This window comes from Saccopteryx bilineata, chromosome 2, assembly GCF_036850765.1.
Source record: "Saccopteryx bilineata isolate mSacBil1 chromosome 2, mSacBil1_pri_phased_curated, whole genome shotgun sequence".
NCBI classification, from domain to species: domain Eukaryota; kingdom Metazoa; phylum Chordata; class Mammalia; order Chiroptera; family Emballonuridae; genus Saccopteryx; species Saccopteryx bilineata.
The window spans coordinates 120,284,828-120,307,072 of record NC_089491.1 but is presented as its reverse complement, the minus strand read 5'-3'; the positions used below and the strand labels follow the sequence as shown (position 1 = coordinate 120,307,072).

At 41.5% G+C, this 22,245-nt stretch overlaps 1 protein-coding gene across 1 annotated transcript in view; it reads left to right on the top strand.

Moving 5' to 3' along the window:
- Positions 1-1,456: 1,456 nt before the first annotated feature.
- The window catches only part of MRPL42 (mitochondrial ribosomal protein L42), a 37,988-nt gene continuing 17,199 nt past the window's right edge, over positions 1,457-22,245 (top strand). Inside the window, exons 1-4 of the mRNA XM_066254786.1 lie at positions 1,457-1,541; positions 6,522-6,687; positions 15,393-15,456; positions 17,880-17,964. Coding sequence (XP_066110883.1) covers positions 6,618-6,687; positions 15,393-15,456; positions 17,880-17,964 — 219 coding nt within the window. The 5' untranslated portion in view covers positions 1,457-1,541; positions 6,522-6,617. The remainder of the gene's footprint in view (positions 1,542-6,521; positions 6,688-15,392; positions 15,457-17,879; positions 17,965-22,245) is intronic.

The window sequence follows — 22,245 nt, the reverse complement described above, 5'->3', positions numbered from 1 at the left end:
AATCATTAGTTTTTCGTTGTGCATTGCAACACCTTAGTTATTCATTGATTGCTTTCTCATATGTGCCTTGACCGTGGGCCTTCAGTAGACGGAGTAACTCCTTGCTCAAGCCAGCAGCCTTGGGTCCAAGCTGGTGAGCTTTGCTCAAACCAGATGAGCTCATGCTCAAGCTGGCGACCTCGGGGGTCTCGAACCTGGGTCCTCCGCATCCCAGTCCGATGCTCTATCCACTGCGCCACTGCCTGGTCAGGCCTATTCACTTATTTTTAATATTAATCACTCAGAACCATGGCACTTAACTTTTTGAGGGATTTATCCACCCCCCTTGAATACATGATAAAAGCTATGAATCCTACCTGGCCTGTGGTGGTGCAATGTATAAAGCATTGATGGAATGCTGAAGTCACCGGTTTGAAATTCTGGGCTTGCCCGGTCAAAGCACATACAACAAGCAATTAATGAACAACTAAAATGAAGCAACTATGGGTTGATACTTCTCACTATCCTTCCTACTCTTTCTGTAAAATCAATAAAATCTTTTTTAAAAAAAGCATGCATCCTTTTCAAGAAAAGGTAAATACAAGATTTACAAACAGAGAGGGAAAGGTATTTCCAGGTTGAACTTTAGCTTTAGCAGCCCTTCATCTGCTATCTTGGATGTCTGTGGTGGTATTTGTTTCATTCATTTAACAAATACCGGAGGCCTACAATGAGGCCAAGCACAGTGCTAAATGTTGGGTTTGTTTACACTATAGAAAAGGATAGATACAGTACTTCCTGCTTTCGTGGAGTTTGCATTTGAGCATGAAGCAGACATTAAACGAGAAAACAAATAATATGATGCCATATAATGGTATATGTTATGAAGAAAAATAAAGGAGGGCAACGGGATAAGGATGAGCGAGGCTGTTTTACTGGTGTGGTCTCTCTGGGATGATACTTGAACAAGACTGTATAAAATAAGGCAGTGGTCATAAAAGGTGAGAGAAAGGAACAGCTGGCTGGCAACCAGAACAGAAAGTGCAGAGCCCCAGGGGCCTTTTCTCCCTGCAAGATGTAAGGATTCTGCACATTGTCTTTCTCCCACGACCAGTAGCTAACACAATTCTCAGAACACAATGCTGAGTTTTCTAATTGAGGTCCTCCCCACTTCTCCATTTTAAACTTTCACATCCAACCCCTCCGCTTTTCAGTAGTTCTAGAAATAAATACCTAGAGTCTGGGCAACCTGAACTTTTCCAGCAAGAAGCGATCTTGAGGGCCTCTAATTAATAATATAAACTTATAAAAAATAGCTTTCTAGGGATGTGTACGTGGGGTAGTGATTTTGATTTTTGTTTTTGAGTGACAGGTAGCCAAGCTGCTGCAACTAAACGCGAGAGCATGTTATGACAGTAGCTCCCCGCCCTCCCGCGGCTCGAGGCTTTTTCCCGCGAGACTACATTTCCCAGAGTGCCCCGCATGCCCGGAAAGCGCCTGGGGTGGTGTCTCCTAGGACCCGCGGAAGCAAGATGGCGGACTCGCGGTGAGCAGCTGTCAAGGTAACCGTTGCCCTTTCCTCCTCGGGTCAAGGCGTCCCTAGAAGCCAAACTGAGTAGGCCCAGAAGGTTTATCCGAAGTGTCGAGGTCTCCTACCTGTCGTTCGCGGCAGGAGAAAGCCTCCGACGTCAACAGGCGCGTTCCCTGGTGCCGAAGGGCCGGCGTGTGGCCGCGCGCTTCCTGTGAGGGCTCCTTCGTGCCTGTGCCCATCGCTCGGGGACACCTGTAGTCCGGGTCTTCAGGCTCTGCTCCCGGGTGTTAGTCCCCGTGCTCCTGGTAGCCTCTTCCTCAAATTTAGGGCCTTCCGAGGCTCTCTGCAGTTTTTGTTCCAGGCTCTGTGATTTACCCTCAAATATCCTCCCTGGGGTGAAGACTCCGACCCACTCCTGGGTGTGCTGGCCTCTGGGCCTCGGGCGAAGGAGGCCTCGTGCCCCTCCCCCAAGTGTTTAGTGTTCGGTTCGTGCTCGGAAGACAAGGGTTTGCGTGCCACCCTGGCCGCCCATTCAGCAGGGGTGTAGTGGCCAGATTAAACCGTGCGACCTCTCGGAGCCTCTGCATGTGTGAAAGGACGGTGCCTGCTGCACAGAGCACAGAACGGGTGGGAAAGGGGGTGGCACACTGAGAAGCACAGCGTGTGAGCTCGGGACGGCGAGAGGCGGTGCTGACGGCCCCGGTGTCAGTCTGCACAGTGAGTCTAGCAAACAAGACTGCGTGCTCATTCCCTTTCATCCTCACCGAGGGAGGGTCGAGTCTTCATGGCCAATTAAAAACAAGAATGTGACGATACTTCCATGCTTTTGTTCACAACAGCCTTGGAGGTTGTGATTTTTCCCCCTCATTTACCCTGGAGGAAACGGAGGGGCATTTAAGTTAATGACTTACCCAGTGTTTCCCAGTTTGTAAGTGGCTGACTCTTAAAGGTCTTGGGAGCTAGTCATTTAAACTGTGTACTTAGTTTCTTCCTGACTCAAAGTAAAGATACCTCACATGATTAGTATGAGAGTGAAATGAAATGGTAACAAAAGCGCCTTGGAAATTTAAAAACCATGTACATATGTATATAAGATAGTGAAATTATATTTGGCACTTCAGGGTGTTAATGTATATTCATATAAATCAATATGTAGTAGGCCAAGGGTAGGCCTTGTTTAGTATTTCATTTAATCGGAAACAAAATACTAATTTAAGAGGTGTAATCAGATCTAGTGTATGGTACCTGGGAGGTTGTACAGAGACACATTAGCATTATGGAGGGGTGTGAGGCCAGTAGCCATGGCCACCATCACAGCCGCCTGGCCCATGCAAGTTTGCATTGGATTCGGACAGATGGTAATGAAACAGAGCCAAGAACTGGTGGGCCATTGTTGGGCAGATAAAATATATTATGCTCACTTTGTTAAAGATGGCGCTGCTCATGTGGAGGCCATCGCCCAGGTGATATTAATGTGTGTCTCTGAGGGCTGTGGGCAGGCAGGATTCTTGTAGCCTGGGGCTTGGTTTTAGACTAAACCTTTCCCACCCTTTTTGATGTGGGGTGGTGCAATCCCATCATGCCTCAGATAAGTGACTTTGTATTAGAAACTTCCTTGTTTGTATATTGGATTAAGGGTTTTTTATTTCTACAATATAAAATGGGGGCAGAACAGGAGCTTGCTCTCTTGGTTCCTGAGATTAATATTAGAGGAGAGAGCAGAGAGGAGAGCAGAAAGAGGCCATGTGGAGTAGGCCAGGAGAAGCAGCCAAGATGGCAGAGTGTTGAGTGAGAAGCCAGGTAATGGCCCATCAGTTTTTGGCTCCTTTGTTTCTTTACCAACTGTCTGAATCCAATGCGAACCTGCATGGGCCAGGCTGCTGTGATGGTGGCCATGGCAACTGGCTTTACAGCCATCATCTTTAATCCTAGTGTAAGGTCGGTGGATAATGGGGGATGGTCACGTGGGGAACTCAGACCCGCCCACAACCAAGCGTGCCAAAAGGAGGCTTCACAGGAACTGTTTGGAAAAAAGAGATCGTCTGCCAGCCAGTGAAATTTCACCACGTCATAGTAGCTCCACTTCCCTAGAGGGACCCTTTAAATATCTCCCACGTGTTTAATCCATGCAACTTCTCTAGCCTCCATCTTCCTTTCCACGGGGCCAGGGAACCTTGCCGGGCAGGATGCGTGCTCTGTACTCAATAAAGCTGTTTGCTATTCCACACTTTGTGGCTCAGAGCCTCTTCCTTCCTTCTTGGCGGGGGAAAAATACCTTACATTTTGGTATTTTGGCTGACAACCTGGAAGGAGTTAGAAGTCCTCAAGGACCTCTCCTTTCCCCGCCCCTCTGAGAAAGAACCAGGAGAAAGAACCAGGATCTCTGACCTTCCACCCACTTCGGTGCGGTAAGTCCCCTGCCTCCAGCCACCCTTGAGTTCTTTCTTCCGAGACTCCCTGTCCGAAACCGTAGCTACGTCAGGGAACTCTTTTCCGTCCGAGTGAGCGTGTGCTTCGGAGACCTCCGGAGCATATCCACTTTACCTTTTCCATCCGTGGCCAGACCTTTGAGTTTTTAGGACGCTAATACTCAATACTGACCACTCCAAGGACTGAGGGTGGCTGTTGGGGCACAGGAATCTCCCTCCCTAAAGAAGAAGAAACTGTTCTTCTCCGCTGTGGCCAGGCCACAGAACCCACTCAATTAGCCTCCTGAAGGGACTTTCGGTTTTAACACCCTCACCAATTTAACTATCACCAAAAAAGCTGGGAACTGATTGGAGATCTCTTACATTCATGGCTTCTAATTATTCACGCACCTGTCCTTAATCTCTGTGCTGCCTGTTTCACCGCGCAGGCCTTTTTCTGGCCAGAGAAACCTCACCTAAAACCTCCACTCCTAATCTTCTCTGCGGACTCCCAACTCTCTCTTCCCTCTGAGAGCCTCCTCCCCTCCCTTTTCTAAAACCTGTTTTTTATTCACCACTACCATCTCTTTCTCCTCCCTTGCTGGCCAGGGGACCCTCCCTTCACTGTGTTCTTAAGTCCCTCCTCCATCAGGCCATTCTCAGCCTGGCATTGGCTTTTACACAGGTTTTCAGGACGTCCAACCACAATTTTCTTGCAGGAAGTTCCTGCCCTGTCCAGCGTTTCCTGCAGGATCTGGGTGCCGGGCTCCGCATGAGCCCTCCCTCCTTTTATTCTCAACTCCCCCAAACCGCTATCCGGAACCTGTGAACATGGCATTTAAAGTTTTTAACGGTCCCAATTAGTAGAAACAGGCCAAGGCTGTTTGCCAGGCCCCCCATGCAGCAGAAAGTAACGCTCCAAACCCAAACTCTTGTGGCAACCCTGAGACCAGCAGAGCCACCAGCAGCTTGCTTTAAGTGTGGCAAGCAGGACCACTGGTCCCGGCAGGGCCCCTGCCGGTGGCTGCCCACTGAACCCTGCCCTGACTGCAAGCAGCTCAGTCACTGGCGGAGTGATTGCCCCTTTGGGCAACAGGTTTTCCTCAGCGCCTCTACGTGGAGGACAAGCTGCCTGAATGGGAAGGCCAATCCAGCCAGGTGGGTGCATCACTTGAACTCCTAAGACAAGGCCTGGACTCGTGGAACCCAGGGTTCTGCAACAAGTGGGACCGCATCTGCGAAGTTTCTCAACTCACAACCACACAGATGTTCCTCCTGACACCCCTCAAAGCCACCATCTTCTGATCTCCCCTCCCCACAATGCCCCTATTCAGCAGGAAGTAGACGAATAAATGGCGCCCCTTTTTCTATTTAACACAAAAGGTCAGAATGTAAGGTCAGTGGATAATGGGGGATGGTCATGTGGGGAACTCAGACCCGCACACAACAAAGCGTGCCAAAACCATTTGGAAAAAAGGGATCGTCTGCCAGCCAGTGAAATTTCACCACGTCATAGTAGCTCCACTTCCCTAGAGCCACCCTTTAAATATCTCCCATGCGGTTTAATCTGTGCAACTTCCCTAGCCTCCATAGCCTCCATCTTTCTTTCCTCGGGGCCAGGGAACCTTGCCGGGCGGGATGCACGCTCTGTATTCAATAAAGCTGTTTGCTATTCCACACTTTGCGGCTCCGGCCCTCTTCCTTCCTTCTCGGCGGGGAAAAATACCTTACACCTAGCTTGCACCCAGCGGGCAAGTAAAAACACACACTGGGCTCTAAAACCCACTCATTCAGTGCTCACAAAGCTACTGACTTATCCGAGTTTCCTAGAATCAAAGGTTTCTAGCTCACCAGCCTTATTCACCTCTGTTCCCCATCTCCTCTCTGCACAAACTCTGCACAAACTGGCTTTTCTCTCAGCACTCCACCATCTTGGCTGCTTCTCATGGCCTCCTCCACGTGGCCTTTCTCTGCTCTCTGCTCTCTAATGCTAATCTCAGGAACCCAGAGAGAGCAAGTTCCTAGTCTGCTCCACTTTATAGTGTAGAAACCAAAACCTTTAATCCAATATACAAACAAGGAAGTCTCTGATACAAAGTCACTTATCTGAGGCATGATGGGATTGCACCACCCCACATCAAAAAGGGTGGGAAAGGCTTAGCCCTAAAACCAAGCCCCAGGCTACAGGGATCCTACCTGCCCATAGCCCTCCCCCAACACACATTAATATCACCTAGGCAACGGGCTTCCATGTGGGCAGTGCCATCTTTAACAAAATGAGCATAATATATTTTATCTGCCCAACAAGGATGCTCTGTGTAGCATATGTGATGTTTCTAAGGGTAATTACACATTTACTGAGCGCTCATTAGGAAAGAACTACACTAGATGCTGAGAAATTTGCCTTTTGGAGAAATTGTAGAGGAGATTGTTCTGGGGTTTCTGATGTTATATTTTGATAATGTTGCTCTTACATTGCATGGAAATAAGTGTTGAAAAGTTTTGCTTTAGATGACTATGGTTCTAGGTAGTGATTCCTATCTTATTCTTGTAGTGCTCACTTAAATTTACCAGTAATATTTTTTCTTTTATCTCTTACTCAGGGATGAAAATAGGTATGCCTAGAAGAAAAATTTAAAGCATTTTTAAAAAAATCAAATCACCTTTTTACATACATTTGATAAAAATCTTGATTCACCATGGCAATATCAGCAGTGAAATGGGCGATATCCAACAGAACTATCTTGAAACATTTAAATCCAATTCAAAGTAAGTGAGCTTTTTAGTGTTTATAAAGAGTTTTAACTTTTTAAATATTATAGAAAATGTATTAATTATGGAAAGTTTAAAGCATTTACTTACTGTATGTGCCTTAGCAGGAGTGTTTACAATAATGAAAAAAGGGGAAAAGCCTAAATGTCTATCAAAAAGGAAATGGGTGAAGTAAGGTACATCTTTACTATGTACAGATGTCTGATTGGAAGGGGATAAAAATGTATGTCACAGAACAATATCGATTGTGTGATTCCATTTGTGCATTTAAAAAGTGATCTGCCACATATGCATGTGTCTGTATATGTATAAACATAGAGTAAAAAGTATAGACCAGCCTGACCAGGCGGTGGCACAGTGGATAGAGCGTCGGACTGGGATGTGGAGGACCCAAGTTTGAGACCCCGAGGTCGCCAGCTTGAGCGCCAGCTCACTGGGTTTGAGCAAGGCTCTCCAGCTTGAGCTCAAGGTCGCTGGCTCAAGCAAGGGGTCACTCAGTCTGCTGTAGCCCTCCAGTCAAGGCACATATGAGAAATCAATCAATGAACAACTAAGGAACCTCAATGAAGAATTGATGCTTCTCATCTCTCTCCCTTCCTGTCTGTCCTTCTCTCTGACTCTGTCTATGCCACACACACACACACAAAAGTATAAACCAAATGGGTTATCTGTGTAGACCACAATTGAGATTTTAGCTGAGGGCAAGTGTGTGAGTGATAAAGAGGAACTTTTCTGGTTTGAATCATATTTACTATATTTTTTTTTTCACATAATACTTTTTTAGGAGTACTTAACATCAACAAATAAAGGGCAAAATTACAATTCCATCTTACAAAGATAATTATTGTTAATATTTTGGTGTATTCTCTTTGTGTTTTTATCTATTTAGTCATTTAAAAAAATTAATTTCTACCTAGCTGTTCTGAAGAAATGTACTGTTTTTTCAAAGTGTGTTAATACATGTTTGATAGTCAAAACATCGATCCATACAAGTAAATAGATTTCCCAGCACCCTTACTTTTACTTTTTTTTTTTTTTTTTTTTTGTATTTTTCCGAAGCCAGAAACAGGGAGGCAGTCAGACAGACTCCCGCATACGCCCGACCAGGATCCACCCGGCACGCCCACCAGGGGGTGATGCTCTGCCCATCCAGGGCGTCGCTCTGTTGCATCCAGAGCCATTCTAGCGCCTGAGGCAGAGGCCACAGAGCCATCCTCAGCACCTGGGCCAACTTTGCTCCAGTGGAGCCTCAGCTGCAGGAGGGGAAGAGAGAGACAGAGAGGAAGGAGAGGGGGAGGGGTGGAAAAGCAGGTGGGTGCTTCTCCTGTGTGCCCTGGCCGGGAATCGAACCCAGGACTCCTGCATGCCAGGCCAATGCTCTACCACTGAGCCAACTGGCCAGGGCCTACTTTTACTTTCTTTTTCCACTATCTGAACACTATTCTCCCATTTCTAAAGCAGACAGAATTAGAGGGTTCCAATAGGTTTGCTTTTGCATGTTTAGCTACATCAGCCAACATTTTACACATCTCTGCCTCATTTGAATCTCTTCCTTTGTCGCAAACCAGCACGACTAGTAATTCCAGGTCCTGAGTGGGAATGGCATGAAATTAAGAAAATATGCTTAAAGAATTAAAGAATGGGTTCAGGAGGGCTCTGCAAAGCTGATAGCAGAAACAGAGCATGCCCAAAAGTCACATCTTGCTTTATTTATAGGGCAAAGTGGGCCATTAGCAAATCAGTGATATTTCTGATCATGTTTCCAAGGCAACCCAAGAATTTTTACCAAGTGCAGAAAACCTCCACCATTCATAACATCTTAACTTTACACCAGTGGTAGTCAACCTGGTCCCTACTGCCCACTAGTGGGCGTTCCAGCTTTCATGGTGGGCGGTAGCAGAGCAACCAAAGTATAAATAAAAAGATAGATTTAACTATAATAAGTTGTTTTTTAAAGATTTATTCTGTCAAACTTAGTGAAAATCTGACATAAAGTACTTGGTAAGTAATTATTATTATATGCTTTAACTTGCTGTGACTCTGCTTTATAAATTTTATAAAGTAAAGTTACTTCTCTACTTTATAAATCACCATTACTGTGGAACTGATGGGCAGTTAGAAAATTTTACTACTAACAGAGATGCAAACGTGGGTGGTAGGTATAAAAAGGGTGACTACCCCTGCTTTACACAAAACAGGATAGAAGAAACTTGCCTCCAGTCTTTCCGGGAGACATGTGGGGTAGGATGAGTATCAGCTAACATGGAGGTGTGGGGAAAGGCTTAACCTTTTGCAACTTAATCAGGAAAGTGAGGTGGGGGGTTGGGCAGACTGTCAGCTTACAGCCAACTCCCCACACCTCTCTCCCCCCAAAATCTAAACTGCAACAACCCTGTTGGCTTTTTGGTCCCCATCATACCTTTATGTTTCCTGTTTTACTCTCATTTGCAATTGAATGTTTATTTATTGAATTAAGGGAAAAAGAACTGTTTGAAGACCAGGATTAAAAGTATAAATAAAAGGCCTGACTGGTGGTGGCACAGTGGATAGAGTGTCACCTTGGGATGTAGAAGACCCAGGTTCAAAACCCTGAGGTCCCCAGCTTGAGCACTGGCCTGAGTATTGGGTCGCTGGCCTGTGGGTGGGGTCATGGACATGATCCCATGGTTGCTAGCTTGAGCCCAAGGTTGCTGGCTTGAGCAAGGAGTCACTGGCCCAGCTGGAGCAATCCCTCCCCCAGTCAAGGCACGTATGAGAAACAATCAGTGAACAAATAAAAGTACTGCAACTATAAATTGATGTTTCTCATCTCTTTTCTCTTTGTCTGTCTCTGTCTCTCTCTCTCTCTCACTAAAAAAAGAAAAAAAAAAGTATATACCCTGGTCGGATAGCTTGGTTGGTTAAAGCAGTGGTCCCCAACCTTTTTTGGGCCACGGACCGGTTTAATGTCAGAAAATATTTTCACAGACCAGCCTTTAGGGTGGGACAGATAAATGTATCACGTGACCTAGACAAGTGTCAAGAGTGAGTCTTAGACGGATGTAACAGAGGGAATCTGGTCATTTTTTAAAAATAAAACATCGTTCAGACTTAAATATAAATAAAACAAAAATAATGTAAGTTATTTATTCTTTCTGTGCGGACTGGTACCAAATGGCCCACGGACTGCTACCGGTCCATGGCCCAAGGGTTGGGGACCACTGGGTTAGAGCATTGTTCCGAAGCACAGAGGTTGCTGGTTCAATCTCTGATCAGGGATCAGGGTACAGAGTATATACAGGATTGATGTTTCTACCTCCTCCCTTCCTCTCTCGCTTAAAAAAAAAAAAAAAAAAAGATATAAGAAATAGTACTGTATAAGTAACAGTATAACTAACAAAGTAAAAAGAAGAGGAGATTGCTATGAGACTTTAGGTGTAAAAATCAGAGTCAAAACAAACAGTAATCAGTCCTTGATGCCTGGGAGCATTTTTGTTGAGAATTGTGAGACCGGTACTGCTTAACCTTCCCTTTGCCCTGACAGGAATTCAAGACTGTCTTGAAACAGCAGTTAGTCCTCACTCAGGATAAGTGAAAATTGTCTATGTATACTTTACCCACTAGATTATTGTTGGGCAGATAAAATATATTATGTTCACTTGTTAAAGATGGCACTGCCCAGGTGATATTAATGTGTGTTGGGGGCAGGCTGTGCGCAGGCAAGATCCTTGTAGCCTGGGGCTTGGTTTTAGGATTAAGCCTTTCCCACCCTTTTTGATGTGGAGTGGTTCAATCCCATCATGTCTCAGATAAGTGACTTTGTATTAGAGACTTCCCTATTTTTGTATATTGGATTAAAGGTTTTGATTTCTGCACTATAAAGTGGGGCAGACTTGGATCTTGCTCTCTGGGTTCCTGAGATTAGCATTAGAGAGGAGAGCAGAGAAGGGCCATGTGGAGGAACCAGGAGAAGCAGCCAGGATGGTGGAGTGCTGAGTGGGAAGCCAGTTTGTGCAGAGAGAAGGAAAGAGATGGGAACAGAGGTGAATAAGGCTGGTGAGCTAGAAACCTTTGATTCTAGGAAATTCAGATAAGTCAGTAGCTTTGTAAGCGCTGAATGAGTGGGTTCTGGAGCCCAGTGTTTGTTTTTACTTGCCTGCCGGGTGCAAGCTAGGATTAAAGATGATGGCCCACCAGTTCTTGGCTCCGTTGTTTCATTACTGTCTGTCTGAATCTAATGTGAACCTGCATGGGCCAGGCGGCTGTGATAATGGCCGTGGATACTGGCTTTACAATTATAAATTTATACAGTGTCTAGTTTATTTTGGTTTTAGTTTCCTTAGTGCCTCTTATACATGGGGGGTAAATAATTGTTTGTTGAACTGATATGAATGAATTTTAGTTGTCAAAATATCTAGTTAACTAAAAATTAACTTAAGTCACCCCAGAAAATTAATCCATTATCATTTAGTCTTCCTGGTATACAGTGACTACCTGTATTGTAAAGTACCCAATCACAATTTTGCGGGTTTTTGTAGATGCACATAGTCCAAATAAGTTTTTGAAGAGTTTTATTAAAGGAGGAAATTTATTAAATATGCCGGCGGCATATAGCTTACACAGGGTCAGTCCCAAATTGTGTCTCATTAATATTCTAGGGGTTGGTTATATACCATTAATTATACATGGGCGGGGAAATAACCTGACATTAAGGTGTAAGCCTATACCTTTTGTTTTCTCCTATACAGGTTTGGGAAAAGGATGAAGGGAGGGGGATGGGACACAGTTCATTAGCACGTTTATAACATTTGTCTATAAGATTCATAATAAACGCTTCTACATTAAAACTTACAAGGCAACATAATGGTAAAAATGTCACTTTATATACTAAAAGACATTCCTATAATTTTCTGGTGTTCATTTGCTATCTTTGTTTAGAGATACATTAACTCCATGCTTTCAGGAGGGGAGAGGTAGTTTCCATGGGGACAAATGCCTATAAATGGTCCATTAGTATAAGAAAAGGTTTAATTTAATCTTTTCTCTCCCTACACCTGGCTAACTATTCACCCATTTCCCCATAGGTATGGGGGAAGGTCAGAGAATCCAAGTCTCCTTTCTCTTTCTGCATTTACAACACAATGTCATCGGCCATCTTTGTTTTATACTAATCATACAAGTACAGAGGTCATTTACAAAATCTCTCTGTACTCCCAGCCCAAATTAATAAAATGTTTTTGAAGCTTCCTAAAATATTAATATTAATTCTGTAGCCTTTTGTACCTTACAACACCTGAAGCCCCTTATTCTGCACAATTTCTGTTATTACTATTATTACAGATATTTTATACCAAAAGGAAGGATATTAAGATTAGAAGCAAAGCAAAACCATGATTAACGGAGAAAGTTCAATGAGCAGAAATAAAAAACCCTTTCTTTATTTCAGAAGGAACTTCTAAAACCTTCCAAAATATACAGTCAACATGGGAATGTAGAATATTTTACAGTTTTTTAAGCATAGTAAGCCATTTGATCCTTACTACTTTGAATTTTACAACAACTTTGCATTGCCATGTGGTATTCTCTTTCTGAAGAAGAAAGGACTTGAGTTCTCTACCTTTGAGAACTTACCCGAGGTGTATATGTGCTAAATGAGGACTGATCAAAACCCAGGCCTCCCACCTTCCTTTGTCCAATACACTTTTGCTCTTCCGCCTTTCCTGTAGTCACTTAAAATATTAACCATTTGTAAATTAAGTGGGGATGTCAGCTTTTATATACAGTATCTTATCAAAATGAAATCAAACATATATATGTGACAATAGCCCATAAGTTGCAGAGAGCTGACTCTCATTGGAATTCTTTTTTTGGCTCATTTAATTGTTTTGGGTTGATTGAGGTTAACTTTGACATCAGTCTTAATTATATATTGAGAACCTCTAATACTTACCATAACCAAAATTACTTTCTTGGTAAAGTGTCATACCAGTTTTTCAAGCATTAATTATTTAGAAATTAATATTTTAGAGGCAGTTTGGCCATCACTTTTTTATTGGTAGCCACTGTAGTGAACACAGTAATGAATACAGTGTGGTTGCAGGTGAAACACACATCTGTATGAAATAGGAATACCAAATGTAATTCTGTGAGAGCCATACAATGACCAGTGTACGTTACACATTATCCAATAAAAATTTGGTGTTGTCTCGGAGGACAGCTGTGATTGGCTCTAACCACCTGCAACCATGAACATGAGTGGTAGGAAATGAATGGATTGTAATACATGAGAATGTTTTATATTTTTAATGTTATTTATTTATTTTATTAAAGATTTGTTTGCGAGCCAGATGCAGCCATCAAAAGAGCCACATCTGTCTCGCGAGCCATAGGTTCCCGACCCCTGAGGTAGAATGTGACATGTGTCCTAAAGGTACAAAACAAATGTCTGTGTAAGTACAGGATAAAAATTGTATAGAGTTTCTTGTTGAACTGAATTACAGTTGTCTTGTGTTTTCCTCTCTGCCTGTTTAAGAATACTTAATCCTATCTGTCCTGCATCTGCCATCCAACCATTTCTTTCAGGGAAAATTCCATCACCTAGCTGGTTTGTATTCAGAGAATAGGAATTTTAATATTAATTCAAGTATAATTAGGATGAATCTCATTAATGTAAAATAAGAGAATAAAATATATAAAAGCTTTTTACTTTAACCTCTGATTTGTCTTATTGAATGCTTCTCTCAGCACAGTTAATTGAAAACTAATGAATCTCTTGAGAGATGAGGTTAATTCTTTATATTTTGTTATCTTACATCAGTAGAATTTTGGATTTGACATTTTGTTGAATAGTCTTTTATGATAATAGTGAGTATTGTTAAGGTATTTTTTATGCTTTGGGGTAAGAATTTATATTTAGATCTCTCAGTGTATGCAGTCCTTGGAAAAAGGATAGGTATACAAAGATGGAAGATATCTTTTCTACACATCTTTTTTTTTGTTGTTTAAGTATTTGGGGGGGGGGTTGTGGCAGAGACAGGGAGAGTCAGAGAGAGGGACAGATAGAGACAGACAGACAGGAAGGGAGAGAGATGAGAAACATCAATTCTTTGTTGCGGTTCCTTAGTTGTTCATTGATTGATTTCTCATATGTGCCTTGACCAGGGGGCTACAGCAGACCAAGTGACTCCTTGCTCGAGCCAGCGACCTTGGGCTCAAGCTGGTGAGCCTTACTCAAATCAGATGAGCCCGCGCTCAAGCTGGTGACCTCAGGGTCTCAAACCTGGGTCCTCCACATCCCAGTCTGACAATCTATCCCCTGCGACACCGCCTGGTCAGGCTCTACGCATCTTTGATACACATCAATAATTGATGCAGAAAAGACTGCAAAGAAGATATAGCAATGCCATATGATATGTTTGATTTGGGATGTGTAAAATAGACAACATTTCCCTCTGTTATGGGGGTTATGGGATGGGGAGGGGGGAAAGGATTTGATGAAAGAGCAGCATTTGACTTTGAAGGATGAGTGATATTTGAAAAAAGTAGGGATTGTGCCCTGGCCGGTTGGCTCAGCGGTAGAGCGTCAGCCTGGCATGCAGGATTCCCAGGTTCGATTCCCGGCCAGGGCACACAGGAGAAGCGCCCATCTGCTTCTCCACTCCTCCCCCTCTCCTTCCTCTCTGTCTCTCTCTTCCCCTCCCACATCCGAGGCTCCATTGGAGCAAAGTTGGCCAGGTGCTGAGGATGGCTCCATGGCCTCTGCCTCAGGCGCTAGAATGGCTCTGGTTGCAACAGAACAACGCCCCAGATGGGCAGAGCATCGCCCCCTGGTGGGTATGCCAGGTGAATCCTGGTCGGGCACATGCGGGAGTCTGTCTGCCTCCCCATTTCCAACTTCAGAAAAATAACAACAACAACAAAAAATAGGGCTTGTATTTCATACTGAGGAAATAGATGCTCAGTTGAGAGAAGTTGTTCCTTGACTTTAGCCAAGATATATATATATTCAGAACTTGTTTTTAACTAAACTGAGGTACAAATACATTTTTTCTTTATATTTAAAAGAACACCCTTTCTCTGAACACAAGGAAAACCTTTCACAAACTTTTTAAAAAATAATTATGGGTCTTGAATTAATAGGTATTCTAAAAAAGAATAATGTGCTTTGAAATATGAGCATTTCGATTAAGAGAAGTTAATTTTGAAAAATTTATTTTGTATGTATTTCATCACTCAACACTCCCCATTTATAAACTGCACTCCAGTCACAGGAAAGTTTTTAGCATACCCAAATACTTCATATTCTTACTATCTCTGACCCTTGGCACTTGTTACTCCCTCTGCCGGGAACGTGATACCCACCCCTCACTAACTCCTTTTTATTCCTCATCCTTCAGAGTACCTTAGACGTCATCTCCACTGGAAAGGCATTCTTGAACTTGTGTTGTGTAACTTTTCTGTGTTTCTTCTCTTTCCTAATACTTACCCATCCTAACAGGGCTTATCTTTTATTTTGGAATTGTTTGCTCTCTTGTCTGTCTTTCAGCAGATTTGTACTCTTTCTGAGGACAGTGACTGGATCTTGTTGAATCCTGGACCCTTAGCATGATCCCATTTCATAGTAAACAGTAAATACTGATTGAATGAGCGAAAATAGCTTTTCATTTATGTGAAAGCATATGCTCAAATTAACTAAATCCACTTTCCTTTTTGGGATTTTGCAGATGGCGCAATATATTGTGTTTGTCATAAATCCACGTATTCTTCTCTTCCAGATGACTATAATTGGTATGTATTAAAATTCAATTGAAAACCTAAGTCTCTTAGCTGTATCTGAAATGATTTAATTTTATTTCTGGTTTGGGTGTTTTCTACTTTTTGATTATTCTTTACTTTTGTTTTTCAAAATTATTTCAGTGATCTCATTTACCCAGTATCTGGGCTTATAAACATTTTAAATAAAAATCATTATCATTATGTTTCAGTTAATACTTAATTTGTTGTAAGACAGACATGCTATTAAAAATGCTATCTTTTCTTCCTAAAGCATTCTTTAACTTCTTGAAAAACTTAATTAGTTTTTATAGTTTTCTCTTAGGGTTTATATTTATTAGCTTATGCAGTTATTTATCTTTTGTTTGACATTGAATAATTTTAAATCACAAATATTTGAATCACAATATTTGGTACTTTTTCTAGTCACTATGCTAAGAACTAGGAATAACATTTAAATAAGATGTCTTTTTTTCTCTACAGCAGAATCTGATGTGCAGAAACTGCAACTTATTTTCTTAAGCAACATTTTTATTGTAAATTTTAGTAAAAATATATTTTCTTCCCTCTTGATACTTATATAGTTTTAATTGTACATTTAGTAAGTGTTAAGATAGTGATAAAATTAGAAAAGGTAACACTTTTTGAACCTGAAAAGAATGAGTCTTGTAGGTACATTATGTAAAATTCCATTCTTCATTAAAAATCATTTTATAGATTGAATGTTCATTGTAGCTATGTTATGGTATTTCATTTTTAAATCATGGTGAAACACCCTTATTCCGAGTTAGCTAAAATACACTTTATAGTTTAATTGTTGGTATGGCTCAAATCTGGTTGGTGTTAAAATCCTAGAAACTTAAATTTATAGAAATATAGAGAACACATATGTTTAATAAAAGTTAAAGTCTTGTTCCTTCAAATGTGTATGGATCAAAGTACAATAATATTTGCCAGTCTTTGAGAAACGGACTTGGTTAATTGGAACCTGAAAGATTGAGATCCAGTTAGGACATTCCTGGAAGTATTTAAAGGAGTATTGCCCAAAGTATGTTCTTCTGAGGGATATTAATGAAGGAAAGGGATATATTCAGTAGTGCCCAAATTTGTTAGGCTATAGAACCCTTTTTATGGAACGCTTTTTACAGTTGTATTGTTTTGCCGAAGGCACTTGGAGAAATGCTACTTTAAACAAAGTGCTCAGCTACAATCTTTTTTTTTTTTTATTTAAGATTTTTTATTTATTTATTTATTTATTTATTTTAGAGAAGGGGGGAGAGAGGGAGGGGAGGAGCAGGAAGCTTCAACTCCCATATGTGCCTTGGCTGGGCAAGCCCAGGGTTTCGAATCTGCGACCTCAGTGTTCCAGGTCGACGCTTTATCCACTGCGCCACCACAGGTCAGGCCAGCTACAATCTTTATGATTAGAAATTCAGGTGATTCTTTACCTGGAAGATTATGTACTTTGCTGATCTTCAACTTTAATAATTCAGCCAAGTATGTCCTCTTACTTGATGGAAGATATCTTTTCTACACATCTTTTTTTTTTTTGAAGTATTTTTTTGGGGGAGGGGTTTGTGGCAGAGACAGGGAGAGTCAGAGAGAGGGACAGATACTGACAGGCAGGCAGGGAGAGAGATGAGAAACATCAATTCTTCGTTGCAATTCCTTAGTTGTTCATTGATTGATTTCTCATATGTGCCTTGACCAGGGGGCTACAGCAGACCGAGTGACCCCTTTATATTTTTATTCATTTATTTTTTAAGTGAGGAGAGGGAAGATAGTGAGGTAGACTCCTGCATGCACCCTGACTGGGATCCACCTGGCCACCCCTGTCTGGGGCCAATGCTCAAATCACTTGAGCTATTTTTACTGCTCAAAGCTGTTATGCTCAGACCAACTGAGCTATCCTCAGCACCTGGGGCCAACGCTCAAACCAGTTGAGTCACTTGATGTGGTAGGGGAAGAGGGAGAGAAGGGGGAGGGGGAAGTGAGGGGCAGAAAAGAAGATGGTTGTTTCTTTTGTGTTCCCTGACCAGGAATCAAACCTGGGACATCCATATGCCAGGCTGACGCTCTATCCACTGAGCCTATGGCCAGGGCCTGAAGGTAGTTTTTAGATAAGTAAAAGGAGTTCTAATAATAGTGACAAAAAAATATGAAGATGTCTCCCAAAGGTCTGGATAGTCTAAAAGCAAATAATTTGAAGACTGATTTAGATATAATAGTGGGTAATGCATTAAGCGTTTCTTGTGGTAGTTAATCTGATATATTTTTTGTGGGATGGTCTGAATTGTTCTCTATTATATGGGTACCAGATTTGCCAGTTTAGTGACATGGTATCTGTTCTTCAGGGATTCATAATTAATTTTAGCTCTAAGAAGGATCATTCTGCTTTGAATACAGTGTAACTCGGTTTCTGAAACATTCTTTTTTAGCAAAGTAGAGCTTGCTTTGACATCTGATAGCCGGACAATAGTTTGCTACCATCCTTCTGTGGACATTCCATATGAACACACAAAAGTATGTATGATAAAATCTCTTATAATTTGTAATTTCCGGTTAGAAATTATTCCTCCTTATACTATAAAAAGAGAAGGATTTCCTTTTATTTGAAATTTAAAATTTTTTTATTTATATCTTGGCTTTTTTATTTTACTGTTTTGATTTTTCTCATTTCCATTTCATCTCCCTTTAAAGACTATTTTCAGTGCGCAAAGTGAACCATTTAAGCACAATTATGACATCAGTTTTCTAAAATTTGGCAGAGTTCTGACTAGGAATCAAATACACATGCTATAAACTTACAGAACACATTGTCCAATACTACCCTGTGGTATACCATATATCCCCATGTATAAGACACACCATTGTCTGAAAAATTTGGGATCTAAAAACTGGGTGTGTCTTATACAATAGTTGTAGATTTTTTTTACTTGCATTTGACAATGATGAGGAGTTGTATGAATTTTATGATGTATAAAGCTTTAGTTCAATAATTTTATGTAATATATTTTTTTCAAATTTTGGGCCCCAAAATTAAGGTGTGTCTTATACATGGGAATGTCTTATACATGGGGAAAATACAATAATCTATTGTAGTAAATTGTGAAAAACTTGTATTTTAGAGTACTATTTCATAAATTTTATATTGTATTAGGTCTGATAATCCGTTTAATGTTTGTTGAATTTTTTTCTTTGTTACTGTTTATTTTAAGTGAGAGAGAAAGAGCGAGAGGGACAGGAAGAGGGAGAGATGAGAAGCATCAATTCTTCATTGTGGCACCTTAGTTTATTGATTGCTTTCTCACATGTGATTTAACAGGGGCTCCAGCAGAATGAGTGACCACTTGCTCAAGCCAGTGACCTTGGGCTCAAGCCAGTGACCTTGGGATCATGTCATTGATCCCACACTCAAGCCAGTGACCTTGGGGTTTTGAACCTGGGTCCTCAGCATCCCAGGTCTGTGCTCTATCCACTGCACCACAACCGGTCAGGCAGTGGTACATTTTTTTAAATTATTTTTATTTATTTATTCATTTTAGAGGGAGGAGAGAGAGAGAGAGAGAGAAAGAGAGAGAGAGAGAAGGGGGGGAGGAGCAGGAAGCTTCAACTCCCGTATGTGCCTTGACCGGGCAAGCCTAGGGTTTTGAACCGGCGACCTCAGTGTTCCAGGTTGACGCTTTTATCCACTGTGCCACCACAGGTCAGGCCAGTGGTACATATTTTTAAAAATTACCAATAGGGCCAGAGTACTGGTTAAGTTGATACAATAGATTGCTATTTTTCCAATTTTTATTCCGTTTTAACCTTAGCATTTTGTCTGCCTGCTTTGTATTCTAGCCACATCTCATAGTAATTCAATACCTCTTTCATTTCATTTCTTTGAGCAGTGTGCAGAAAATAGGCCTAAGTCAGTGACTTTTGGCCTGTAGACCTTCCAGCTCATACTATTTTGTGCCTTCTTCCATTCTTATTTTGTGGTATATTTATGGTTATATGCTTTTTTCTGTCTTAGTGCAATACCAAGACTATGAGGTTGTTTCTCAGCATCCACACTCTCATCTGCACATGGCTGTTTATATCTCTGAATCTGACCCTTCTCCTGTCCCTCCCAACTCTCACACTCTTCCTCTGTGCTTTTAGGATTTAATATCATCAGCAAAAATTTTCATAAACTTAACTTCTTCCAGAATGTTGCCTTCACCTTCTTGCTCAACAGAAACTTGGCTGTACCCTGGGACCAGTGCTTCCCTAGCAGTCTTTTAAATGGTTGCTGTCATCTCTCCTATATCTGTTTATTACAAGGCCTAGAGGTGGAGTAGGTGTCACTGTAGCTCCTCATTGTTAGGGCCAGACCATTTTTCCTTCTCAAGATTTTCTAGCTTTGTCATTTATATCATTAAACTCTACCATCTACTACTATTTTTGTTGCTGTCATCTACCAACCCACAGTTTACTTCTCCTCTCCCTCTATCCTTTCACTCTTCCTTGAAGATAATATTTATTTTATTAAGAAAAAAAATTTTGTAAGATTTTATTTATTGATTTTAGAGGGGCTGGGGTGGGAACCAAGAAGCATCTTCTTGTATGTGCCTTGACCAGGCAAGCCCAGGGTTTCAAATCATCGACTTCAGCATTCCAGGTTGATGCTCTATCCTCTGCACCACCACAGGTCAGGCCCTTGAAGATTTTAGAAGTCTTTTAAACTCTCCAGTACAGTTTCTGTCCTACTTCTTTCTTATTTAAGTATCCATGTATATGATTTTCCTAATACTTTGGCCTCTCACTTTTTGCTCTTTTCTCCCCACCTCAGCCCCCACTCCCATGATTGTATCCTTCAGATATTCTAATCACAAATAACTGCTTCTGCCCAACCAAGCGATGGCGCCATGGATAGAGCGTCAGACTGGGATGCGGAGGACCCAGGTTCGAAACTCCGAGGTTGCTACCTTGAGCGCGGGCTCATGAGCCCAAGGTTGCTGGCTCGAGCAAGGGGTTACTCGATCTGCTGTAGCCCCCTGGTCAAGGCACATGTGAGAAAGCAATCAGTGAACAAGCAATCAACGAACAACTAAGGAGCTGCAACGAAGAATCGATGCTTCTCATTTCTCTCCCTTCCTGTCTGTTCCTTTTGCCCCTCTCTCTGACTCTCTCTGTCTCTGTCAAAAAAACGAACAAAAAACCCCAAATAATTGCTTCTCCTTTCTCCCAGTCTCAATTCCAAGAATTCTACTAGTTTACTACCAACTTCCCCAGTCTTTCAGCTCCAAGAACTATTCATCCTCTCACTGAGACCTGTATCAGTGGATTGAACCACTTTTTCAGTCTCTTGTGCATCTCGCACATTCACACTTCTCACCCAATGTAGATCTGTTATTATAATCACTCCCTTGCCTACAAGGGAGTGATTATAATAACATGCCCAGTTCCCCTCTTTCTCTTTATTGGTTGCACTGCCTTTGTTGTAGCAGATGTCTCCTCCCTCACATCATCAGTAATCTTCTCTCGAGTTTGGAAGATCACTCCTGTCAGTTTACTTATAATCCCTCCTCTGCTTCCACACTGGTCTCCCTGCTGATTTTCAATTATATTAGGCAAGCTCCTGCCTCAGAGCCTGTGTATTTCCTGTTTCCTCTGCCTGTAATATTTTTACCCCAGAAATCATAGTTTCCTTTCCTTTAGGTCTTTACTTGTTTGTTACCTTATTTGCCTTGCTTGATTACTGCATTTAAAGTAGTACCCCTGTTCCCAAACTCCCTATTGTCTGTCTTTCCTTTACTTTCCTTACCATTTATCATTTTGGTACGCGGAGCACTTGTTTTTCTGTTCCTCTCCGACCACTAAAATATAAGCTCCATGAAGACAAAAGGCAAGGCCTTCTCTGTTTTGTTTTTGCTATATCCTTAGCACCTAGAATCACAGCTTTTACTTGGTAGGTTCACAATGAACATTATTAACTAAATAAATACATTTGTTTCTCTCACCATGTTTAAGGTTGTTCTCTTTTAGGGCTAAGAAATATTCACATGGGGAGGCATGGCTTTCTTTTTGTTCCTTAACTAATAAATTGTAGATTGGGCTACACAACAAGAAACGTTCTTGAAAATTTGTTACTGTTAGAATAAAGTATGTTCTTTCTGAATCCAGACTTATAAGACTCATGATGATAGCATATACCATTAAATAAATATCCTCAAACAGAACTTAAAATTTAGTCTTGTTTTTCTCTTCTCCAGGAAGTAGGGCTGCAGCTCTAGTGGGCCCTTGGCCCCCTGGGCCCTGGAAAACAGTGTTGCAGATCACCTGACACTGGCTCTAAGAAAGCTGAGATGATTTGCATCTTTGGTTTTCTGGGTATTTATATTTGACTCTAAACTAAAGCATGTTGATCACCTTCCGTAGCTCCAAGTAAAAAGATCCTTCTTTTCTGCTCCTGCCTGGTGTATGTTTTGTTAAAGTACTAATATTCTAAAAATGTTTTCCAAATTTAGGATATCTAGTTTAGGAAAATAAAGATATTCCATTCCACCAGAGGCAAAAAAAAAATTTAATGATTGGAAAAATAAAGTAAAATTGTAAGTACTAGGCAATTCTTTTTGGTGGTTAATTTAGTGGGAAATTTTGAATGTCAAATTTTTTAAGTTCTTAAGAAAAACAGGAAATTCAGGATGGCAGTTATGAATGTTTTATGAAGTTAATATGTTAATATTCAGTTTTGTTTTGTTTTTACTGAAACATTCATGTATCCTTTCTTTGAAGGTGATCAAAGAGATCAAATAACTGCCTCATAATCAATTCTGA